The 11,449-nt window shown below is 45.6% G+C and overlaps 1 protein-coding gene across 1 annotated transcript in view; it reads right to left on the bottom strand.

Moving 5' to 3' along the window:
* Positions 1-11,449, bottom strand: part of EIF2B1 (eukaryotic translation initiation factor 2B subunit alpha) — a 14,026-nt gene that overhangs the window by 2,129 nt on the left and 448 nt on the right. The window contains exons 2-7 of the mRNA XM_032243699.1: positions 10,972-11,073; positions 8,537-8,673; positions 8,309-8,425; positions 5,613-5,725; positions 5,060-5,128; positions 2,323-2,398 (exon numbers count right to left, since the gene is read on the bottom strand). Of these exons, the coding sequence (XP_032099590.1) occupies positions 2,323-2,398; positions 5,060-5,128; positions 5,613-5,725; positions 8,309-8,425; positions 8,537-8,673; positions 10,972-11,073 (614 nt within the window). The remainder of the gene's footprint in view (positions 1-2,322; positions 2,399-5,059; positions 5,129-5,612; positions 5,726-8,308; positions 8,426-8,536; positions 8,674-10,971; positions 11,074-11,449) is intronic.

An 11,449-nucleotide genomic window follows, 5' to 3' on the forward strand; every position in this document is an offset into this window, starting at 1 on the left:
GCAACGTAACACAGTGAGAGATCACTTCCCACCTTCTAGAATAACTATAATTTAAAAAATAGGCTGGGTGCAGTGGCTCACACCTGCAATTCCAGAACTTTGGGAGGGCCAAGGTGGGTAGATCAGCAGAGGTCAGGAGTTCAAGACCAGCCTGGCCAACACTGTAAAACCCCATCTCTACTACAAATCCAAAAATTAGCTGAGCATAGGGGCACATGCCTGTAATCCCAGCTACTCAGGAGGCTGAGGCAGGAGAACTGCTTAAACTCGTGAGGTGGAGGTTGCAGTGAGCCACGATTGTGCCACTGCACTCCAGCCTAGGCAACAACAGTGAAACTCCATCTCAAAAAATAAAAAAGAACAAGTGTGGACAAGGATGTAGAGAAACTGGAGCATTTGTGCTTTGCTGGTGGGAATGTAAAGTAGTACAGCTGCTCTGGAAAATCATTAGTTTCTCAAAAAGTTAAATACGCAGTTACCATGTGACTCAAGACTCTGCCTGCAAACCTCTGCCTCCCAGGTTCAAGTGATTCTCCTGCCTCAGCCTCCCAAGTAGTTGGGATTACAGGTGCTCACCATCAAGCCCGGTAATTTTTTGGTTTTTTTTGAGACAGAGTCTCACACTCTGTTGCCAGGATGGAATGCAGTGGCGTGATCTCCACTCACTGCAACCTTTGCCTCCTGGGTTCAAGCGATTCTCCTGTCTTGGCCTCCAGACTAGATGGATCTACAGGTTCGTGCCACCACGCCCAGCTAATTTTTTTTGTATTTTTAGTAGAAACGGGATTTCACCATATTGGCCAGGATGGTCTCAATCTCTTGACCTTGTGATCCGCCTGCCTCGGCCTCCCAAAGTGCTGGCATTACAGGCGTGCCCAGCATTTTTTTTTTTTTTGTATTTTTAGTAGAGACAGGGTTTCACCTTGTTGGCCAGGCTGGTCTCAAACTTCTGACCTCAGGTGATCCACCTGCCTCAGCCTCCCAAAGTGCTGGGATTACAGGCGTGAGCCACTGTGCCTTGTTATATATATTTTAACTAAAAAAAGCTTTCATGAAACCTGTCTAAATTAAACAATGTATAAAGAAATTGTAATCAAAAATTGAGGTCAAGTGTGCTCAATTACAATGAAAACAAATGACAGGCTAGCCATTTGTAATTACAGGCTCACGCCTGTAATCCTAGCACTTTCGGAAGTGCAAGGATTGCTTCAGGCTAGGAGTTCATTACACTGCACTCTAGCCTGGGCAACAGAGTGAACTTGTCTCTATTTATAAATATATATATTGGCCGGGCACGGTGGCTCACGCCTGTAATCCCAACACTTTGGGAGGCTGAGGTGGGCAGATCATGAGGTTAGGAGTTCAAGACTAGCCTGACCAACATAATGAAATCCCATCCCTACTAAAAATACAAAACATTAGCTGGGCGTGGTGGCAGACGCCTGTAATCCCAGCTGCTTGGGAGCTGAGGCAGGACAATCACTTGAACCCTGGAGGTGAAGGTTGCAGTGAGCAGAGGTCGTGCCAGTGCACTTCAGGCTGGGTGACGGTGCAAGGCTGTCTGAAAAAATATATAATAAATATATATGTTATATATTATATTTACATATATATACTTTACATATGAATGTATTTTTTTAAAAATGTAAAACATTTGTGTATCTATTCTGTGTATATAGATGTGCATACATAAATGTATATACACATAAAGGATAATAAATGTAAACAAAAAACAGACAAAACCCCAATTCCAATTCAAGCCCATTTTTTGTAAAAACAAATAAAGTTTTTTTTTTTTTTTTTTTTCCTGAGACAGGGTCTCACCATCGTCCAGGCTGGAGTGCAGTAGTGTGATCACAACACTACAACCTCAAATTCCTGGACTCAAGTGATCCTCCTGCCTCGGCTTCCTGAGCAGCTGGAACTACAGGCAAGCACTACCATGCCCAGCTAATTTTTCTAATTTTTTGTAGAGACGGGGTTTCACTATGTTGCCCAGGCTGCTCTTGAACTCAAGGCCTCAAGTGATCTTCACACCCCGGCCTCTCAAATTGCTGGGATTACAGGTATGAGCCATCACACCCAACTAAATCCATAGTTTTCATTTATGTAGATCAATCTAAAAAAAAGAAAAATCTGACCAAAATTGGACTGACCACTGCAATGGTTTATGGGAACTGGGTAACAACTCAGTGCTCTGATGAAGTCCTGAAGCGAAGCAGGATTAGAATGAACCATCAGGAACAACACTGCTGTGGGTCCTAGGTCAGCAAGACACCTTCAAGCCTTAAGTAGGGAACTGGGGAGAACTGAGGCTCTTACCTTGTTAATAATTCCTCCGTTTTCAACGACTCCTTCAGCACCAACTATGACAAGATCTGCCTTCTCCATGATGTAACTAAGGGGGAAAAAAAAAGCTTTTCATGCTTTATTTTCTTGGCACTAGTGAGTAGCATCATCATCTGGAAAGGTCAATATTCCATTTCTATCAAGGTAAGTTCCTCCATAACTACCTGTTTTTTGTTTGTTTTGGGTTTTTTTTTGTTTTTTAAAGATGGGGTTTCACCATGTTGGACAGGCTGGTTTTGAACTCCTGACCTCAAGTGATCCACCCACCTTGGCCTCCGAAAGTGCTGGGATTACAGGCGTGAGCCACCACACCCGGCACCTGTTTTTTTAAAGAGCACTTAACATGGGATGATCAACCCCTGGCATTGTTACCAGGGGCATTTTTTGACCCTACAATGAGACAAAGACTTCACGCTGCTGCCCAGCACGTACACACATACACGTGTGTAACTGAAGCAAGAGTGTCCTGACACAGCTGTTGTGGGGATCGCTCCCGTGTAAGGCCCCCTAATGTGTGGGCCTCACCAGACAGTGAGCTTGAGCCCAAAACACAGTTTCCTGCTAGAGGCAGTCAAGCTACGGGAAAGAAGGAACTAAGAAATGACTGATGTTGCAAAGGTTTCTACTTCTGACTACAATGCCGCTTGGGCAAGGGTCGTGTGGTTTTGTCAGACATTATGTCTCCACTAGGCCTCTGTATGACCTTTATGACTTTACTTTTCAAGAAGTTTTACCTTATCCGCATGACCACCTTGAACCCTAGATAATGACTTTATGGCTTAGCTTGTGACTCTTGGGTATTGTTATTCACAAGTGTGTTTTGGTAAAAACAGATAAAGCATACCACCTGCCCACTTTTATGATCCTTGAATGTCATAGTTAAGATTGTTTTCATGATCTTATATCTTGTAAATTTCCATTCCTCTTATTGTTGGTTATATAAACACCTTTGATCTTAAGGTATATATCAAGACCCTGGACAAAAATAAATTCATTGTTTAGGCGTTGCCTTTTCAGTCCTCCAGACCCCAGCTTTTCTGTCTCTCTTTATTTCTGCGCACCCCCTCTTTCAGGTCGGGACCCTCTTGCTGGCCAAGACTCCCCGGCGGACCTTCCGTCACCCACAAACCGTCATCCTTCCAAGTGTGGTGTCCCCTACTTTCTGTTCTACTTCAGCACAAGCCAAACACATTTTTTTTTTCTCAAGATGGAGTCTCACTCTGTTGCCCAGGTTGGAGTACAGTGGCACGACCTCGGCTCACTGCAACCTCCGCCTCCTGGGTTCAAGCAATTCTCTTGCCTCAGCCTCCTGAGTAGCTGGGATTACAGGCGTGTGCCATCATGTCCAGCTAATTTTTTTTGTATTTTTAGTAGAGACAGGTTTCACCATGTTGGCCAGGCTGATCTCAAGCTCCTGACCTCATGATCCACCCACCTGGGCTTCTCAAAGTGCTGGGTTTACAGGTGTGAGCCACCGTGCCCAGCCCCAAACAAAATTTTAAAAATCTGATGTGATCTGAAATTGAACCAAAGTGTTACGCAATTTTAAAATCTTTCCTTTTTTTTGAGATAGGGTCTCTCTTTGCCCAGGATAGAGTGCAGCAGCATGATCTCAGCCCAAACCTCTACCTCCTGGGCTCACGTGATCCTCCCATTTCAGCCTCCCAGGTAGCTGGGACCAGAGGCCCTCGCCACCATGCCAAGCTAATTTTGAAATTTTTTTGTAGAGATGGGGTTTCGCCATATTGCCCAGGCTGGTCTCTAACTCCTGGACTCTGGCGATCCACCTGCCTCAGGTATGAGCCACTGTGCCCAGCCTTAAGAATCTTTCTGGTAGGATGAAGACGAATTACTTTTTAAAATGAGCAATTAGTAGAATTCCTTGAAATGCTTACTTTTGAACACATTCCTAATTTCCTTAAACATCTATCTTGTTTTTATTCCAAGAGGTCATTACTCTTGTTTTCTCTTGTGAAATACACTGATAAACCCAGGAACACGTGACCTTGGCTTTGGGACAGAATTTGCATCTTCTAGGTGAGCCAAAGCATCCCAGCATGCCACCGAGGACAGTCAGGTCTTCAAAGAAATAGAGGGCCCTGATTATCCTCTGTGGATCCTAACTGACCTTTGTACTTTGCTCTTAAAATGCACTCACACTGGCCGGGGTGTGATGGCTCACACCTGTAATCCCAACACTTTGAGAGGCTGAGGCGGGCGGATCAGCTGAGGTCAGGAGTTCAAGACCAGCCTGGCCAACATGGTGAAACCCCGCCTCTACTAAAAATACAAAAAAATTAGCCGGCATGGTGGCATGTAATCCCAGCTACTCGGGAGGATGAAGCAGAAGAATCACTTGAACCTGGAAGGCAGAGGCTGCAGTGAACCAAGATCACACCACTACACTCCTGCCTGGGCAACAGAGCAAAACTGTCACAAACAAACAAACAAACAAAAAACACCCTTATAGCCATAAAGCTATAGACACAATTCCCACTGTCCCCAACATCCTACAGCTAGCTCTGTCTTCCGCGTATGCTATCATAACCTCCTAACAAGCTTGCTGGTTTAGGGCAGCTATTAATTAAGAAGCAGGATGCTACGTGGTGTGGTTTTATGAATGGGACTCAAACTTTCAATCTGAAAACCCTGCTGTGAGCCAGTGTGGGGTGGGGGAGGTTGACTATGGCTGGGGAAAATGGGCACTCACCCGACAGCAGCATCCAGCACCACAGTGACAGGGACGTTGAGGTGGCAGAGGGCTTTGGCCATTTTCTTACTGAAGATGACATTTTGAGAATGTTAGAGAAAGTATAAGACAGTCCCACAGTGATGTATGATGAGTCACTTAATGTGGACAGTGGATGTTTGCTTGAAACTCACATTAATACTAATGCGTTAAGGGGCAGATCCCAAGACTGTGGACTAAGGAAAGAAGAATTTGGGTTCTTTCGGAAGTTTTGCTTTTATCATCATCTAGAGAGATGGAGACATGAGTCCTATTCCTTGATAAAAATTTTTCATCAATACAATCTCTGCTCTTCCACGAATTTAACTACTTAAGTGAAACCCCTAGATCCTGTACTGGGACCTGCTGCAAATTCAGCAATTTTTCTTCCAGAGGCAGGAAAAGGCAGAACGAAAGGCAATGCTGACTGCTGGCAAGTTGGGGGCACATTCTGGTCTGTTCCTGTTGGATTCTAATCTGCAGTTTGCTCTGTAAAATGATGGCTGGGCACATAACTGAAAAGAAAGGTACTTGCCCTGACAAATCAGGCTGGGACTCTGTGACGTATACACTGAATCGCTTCTTGGCTGCCACGGCTGCTTCCAGGACCCTCAGGACCACTCTGGAGTAGGCATGAGTCAATATTCTCTGTGGACCGAGAAAGCTTCGTCAAAGGGGCAGGCTCCTTGGTGCTCACCCACACCCTCTGCACTGCGGTGCGTTCCTGACACCCCAAGCATCTCCGTACACTCTCTCACAAATCAACCACGATCAGAAAGGAGACCTGACAGTAGAGTTTCCATCCCATTTGCAAGCTGAAACCATTTCTGCCAGGTCTCACATCCCATAGCAGGTGCAGAAATGGAACTCTCATGCAGTGTTACCCATGAGATACAAAAGCCTGGATAGCTGAAGGCCCCGTGAGGTTCCCTTGGGTTGGTTTGCCTATTTCTAAGACATGGTTTGCACACTCAGGCCTACAGCACCAGGTAGGTATCAGAAGTCACTGCAATAGGTTGGGTGGGGCCAGCAGCAAAGCGAAAAGGCTACAGAAGGCTGGACGTGGTGGCTCATGCCTGTAATCTCAGCATTTTGGGAGGCCAAGGTGGGAGGATTGCTTGAGCCCAGGTGTTCAAAACCAGTCAACTTGCCTTGCCCTTGCCAAAGGCAACTTGACAAGACCGCATCTCTATAAAAAATAACAAAAATTAGCTGGATGCAGTGACACGTGCCTATAGTCCCAGCTATTTAGGAGGCTGAGCTGGGAGGATCACTCAAGCCTGGGAGGTTGAGTCTGCAGTGAGCCGTAATTGTGCCAGTGCACTCCAGTCTGGACAATAGAGTGAGACCCTGTCTCAAAAAGAAAAGGCTACAAAGACCCAGGACTCCTCAGCTCCAGCTGTTGTGTCATGTGGCCCCACAACCGCCAGACCAGGTGATGGTTTTGCTTAGAGGGGCCAAAAATCCAATTTTGAAATGACGGCTAATTTATTTGAATTGATAAACACTGCATGGGGTAAACACAGCCTATCTGTGGCATGGATGCAACATGTAGACACTTATATATAACCTCTTTTCTTTTTTTCCACTACGACTAGCTAATTTATTTTATTTTTTGTAGAGACAGGGCCTCTACATGTTGCTCAGGCTAGTGTTGAATTCCTGGCCTCAAATGAACCTCCGGCTGGGATTACAGACATAAGCTACCACAATGGGCCCATAACCTCTTTTCTTTTTCCTTTTCATTTTTTTTTTTTTTTTTGGTGAGATAGGATCTCACTCCAGTTGTCCAGGCTGGAGTGCACTGGTATGATGTCGGCTCACTGCAGTCTCAACTTCCCAGGTTCAGGTGATTCTCCCACCTCAGCCTCCCAAGTAGCTGGGACCACAGGAGCATACCACCACTCCTGGCTAATTTTTTATATTTTTAGTAGAGATGGGGTTTTGCCATGTTGTCCAGGCTGGTCTTGAACTCCTGGACTCAAGCAATCTGCCCATCTTGGCTTTCCAAAACGCTGGGATTACAGGCATGAGCTACCATGCCCAGCCGCCATAACCTCCTTTCTAAGGAAGAGTGTGGAAGATGGAGTAAGACAAGACGGCAGACCCGGCTCTCTAGCTTCTTTCTGGGCCTCGCCTGAGAACCTGTTAGAAAGGCAGGTTCTTAGGCCCTAGCCCAGATAACAGTGAATCCAAATCTGCATTTAATAAGACCCCAGCCAACTCCTCTGCATGTTCCAATCTGAGCAGCTCTGCTGTAAATTGTCTAAATCAGTCCTGAGTAGGTGACTATAGGTGAAGTACACACACACCACACACACTACACTAGAGCAAACGAAAACCCACACAATTCTGACGCCACAGCAGGTCTGTGGAAGGAGAAGGCCCCAGCAATCAGCAAGCACGACCTTGCCTCCACTTGCCCAAAAAAGGCTTTGTTTGCAACTGGCTTTTGTACAAGTTTTACTCACATCTATTATGCCTTTAATAGCATACTTCAAGGATGGGAAGGGGCCAATAAAATGAAGGACAAAATTTAAGAGGCAAAATGCAAGTAGATGATTTTATGGTCGGGGAGGCCTAGGTGGCAAAAGGAAGAGTGCTGGCGGGAGGCGCATGTGAAGGTCTGATCACCCCTGTGCTGGGAGGCTGGCTCAGCTCAGACCTCCTGTCTGTCCTCACTTACAAACACCTGGCAGCTTCACATCTCTGTAACAGCATCTAAAATGAAGTAAAAAGAAAATCTCCCTCAATCTCCCCCTATTGCTAACCTTCACTAAGAAAGTCCTCAGTGTTGACCACCGACGAGAGCTGTTCTGTGTTGATTTAATTCAGATTTACTACACAATCATGAAAGTACTTCTTTAGTAAAACACTGTATTAAATCAAGAATCACACATGCTGTCCCACTGTCCCTCTCTGCCTGTTTACAATGACAACCGTCTCTAATAACAAGATCTACATTCACGCAGCCCTTACTATGTGCCAGGCACAGAACCAAGCCCTCATACCCCTTGCCCCTTACACGTCCTGCCTCATTTAATCCTCACAACAACCCTGGGAGGTAGGTACTACTGTCACCCTTATTTCACAGAAGAAAACTGTGCAGAGAGGTTAAGTAACTCATCCAAGGCTACACAGCAAGTGAGTGGCAGAGCCAGGATTTCACCCCAGGCAGCGTAACTCAAAGCCCTTGCTCCTCATTACCACGCACGATGGTTATCCACTCACCGCCCCGTCTTTGATGAAAGTGTGGCACAGATCTGCAATTTTGTTTCTTGACAGTGATATTCTCCTCAGAAAAAGTTCTCCCCGTTCGATCATGATCTTTTTACATTTGGAGTAATCCTAGGAAGAAAAGAGCACACTGAGGGGACAGGGAAGATCCATGTAATGCTGAGAATGTCTGTCACTAAACGGAGAAGTGGAAAGGTAACCCCAGGGAGAACAGGGGCTTACGGAGTATTCCAGGGAGGTAAGGCTGATGAAGCGAAGGAAGAGCTCCCCACCAGAGGACACTGCCACGGAGGAGTCCACACCACACAGGGTTTCTATGGCACTGGTAAGATTCGCCCTCAGGCCCTGGATCGTCTCCCCTGGAATGATCCAACAAGGAATGTGATGTTCATGTTAGGACCACAGCCCAACCTGGGTCTGCAACTCATTCATTCATTCAGTGAATATTTACTAGGTACATACTACATACCAGGCACTGTTCTAGATGCTAAGGATACATCAGTGAACAAGACAGGCAGGGTTCTGCTCTGATGGAGTTTTTATTCTAACAGAGGAAGCAGACAGTAAACATGCACACATAGAAATCGAGCTAGGTGCAGTGGCTCACACCTGCAATCCTCAGCCTTTAGGACGCTGAAGCAGGAGGATTGCTTGAGGCCAAGTGTTCAAAACCAGTCTTGGCAACATAGTGAGAGATTGTCTCTACAAAAATTTTATAAATCGGCCAGGTATGGGGGTGGGTGTGGCAGGCTGAGGCAGGAGGATTGCTTGACCCTAGGAGTCTGAAGCTGCAGTGATCTATGATGGTGCTACTTCACTCCAGCCTGGGCAACAGAGGGAGACCTGGTCTCAAAAAACAAAAGCAAACAATAAAAGCAAAGAAACAAGTGAATTATAGACATTTGTAACGAGGAAAGAAGAAAGCAGAATGGCCGGGCGCGGTGGCTCAAGCCTGTAATCCCAGCACTTTGGGAGGCCGAGGCGGGTGGATCATGAGGTCAAGAGATCGAGACCATCCTGGTCAACATGGTGAAACCCCGTCTCTACTAAAAATACAAAAACTTAGCTGGGCATGGTGGCGCGTGCCTGTAGTCCCAGCTGCTCAGGAGGCTGAGGCAGGAGAATTGCCTGAACCCAGGAGGCGGAGGTTGCGGTGAGCCGAGATCGTGCCATTGCACTCCAGCCTGGGTAACAAGAGCGAAACTCCGTCTCAAAAAAAAAAAAAAAAAAAAAAAAAAAAAAGAAGAAAGCAGAATGAAGAGCAAGTCTAGTTAACAGGAATGGCCTGTTGGAATGGGGTCCATTAAAACTGAGACTCGAGTAAGAAAGCATCCAGCCACATTTCCGGTGGGAAAGGCTCCAGGCAGACACAGTACCAACGCAAAGGCCTTAGGTAAGAACAAGCTTGGTATAAGAGACAGAGGCCAGGAGGGCTGAAGCACAGTTTAGTGAGGTACGGCATGGAAAGACAGTAAGTAGCAGGGGCAGATGAGGTCTGCAAGGTGGTATGCGAGAGGCTAAGGTTGTCTGGATGTCATTTTAAGAACAATGGGAAGACACTGGAGGTTGCCTTAGAGATGGGTATCTCTAGGCCAGCCTTTCAGATTAAAGGCTTTATTGTTATTTTGCCTATACAAGATTTCATGCTATACCCAGATGCTTACATTTAGGATGCTGAATTAAGACATCACAATAAATAACACTAATACCAGAATTTATTCTGGAACATTCCCTGTAGCATCTGTACAGAATCTGGCACAAGGTGGAAGTCTAATAAACACAAAGCTGAACTGCTGCTGTAATTTAAGCACGGTTAACACGATATAAGATAATCACCCTTGATTCAAAGTATATTTCACTTATGAAAAGGATCCTTTTGGTAACATTAAGGCTCTCTCCAATTGAAAGGTCTGAAATGAAGGCAGAAGCTGAGCTTGGAACTATATTACTTTACGCAGACAAACATGCATCTCTCACTTTCTTCATTTCTAAGAGTCATTAGAAGACTTTCCTGGCCAGGCACAGTGGCACACTCACGCCTGTAATTCCAGCACTTTGGGAGGCCAAGGCGGGCAGATCACCTGAGGTCAGGAGTTTAAGACCAGTGTGGCCAACATGGTGAAACCCCATCTCTACTAAAAATATAAAAATTAGCCAGGTGTGGTGGTGCATGCCTATAATCCCAGCTACTCAAAAGGCTGAGGCAGGAGAATCACTTGAACTCAAGCGGCAGAGGTTGCAGTGAGCTGAGATGGCGCCATTGCTCTCCAGCCTGGGAGATAAGGGCAAAACTCAGTCTCAAAAAAAAAAAAGGCTGGGTGTATTGGCTCAAGCCTGTAATCCTAGCACTTTGGGAGGCCAAGGCAGGTGGATTGCCTGAGCTCAGGAATTTAAGACCAGCCTGGGCAACACGGTGAAACCTTGTCTCTATTAAAACACAAAAAAATTAGCATGGCATGGGAGCGTGCACCTGTAATCCCAGCTACTCAAGGCTGAGGCAGGAGAATCGCTTGAACACAGGAGGCAAATGTTGCAGTGAGCTGAGATTATGCCACTGTACCCCAGCCTGGGTGACAGAGTGAGACTCTGTCTCTTTAAAAAAAAATAAAAAAAAGCCTTTCCTAAGTCCCAGAGTGTTCACAGATGAACTTCTGTACCTTTATCTCTCTTCAAGAACTCCAGCAATGTCCGGATGGCAGCCACTGCTGAGGCCATGTCAGGATCTTCTTTCATCTGAGACTTAAAGTATTCAATTAACTCTGGAAAAAGTGAAAAAAGTGACTCATCTAATTCATTTAGCAACATGTAAGGCAAGAGAGCTTGTTAATGACTGTTGGCTTTAAGAAGCAAAATAATTTAAAAAATACTTTTCTTTTTAGGGCATTTGGTTTCAGAGAACAATAAAAATTGATGGGAATAGAGAAAACACTACTTTACTGTTTGCAAGATCTCCTTCTTATTTTGAAAAAGCTGCTGGTGTGCAAGGTCTAAAAATTACGCCCGAGTAAATGATGATGAAAAGTCTTCCTCTCTTCCATCCTTGGCCCTAAGATCTGAAAGGATCTCAAAGTCAACCCCCTCACCAATTTCTCCTGCAGCCCTCCAGTCTACGCTAATACAAGTCTATTCACAGAC

The sequence above is a fragment of the Sapajus apella genome, unplaced genomic scaffold (assembly GCF_009761245.1).
Source record: "Sapajus apella isolate SASKATOON/1434 unplaced genomic scaffold, GSC_monkey_1.0 scaffold2, whole genome shotgun sequence".
Lineage (NCBI taxonomy): Eukaryota > Metazoa > Chordata > Mammalia > Primates > Cebidae > Sapajus > Sapajus apella.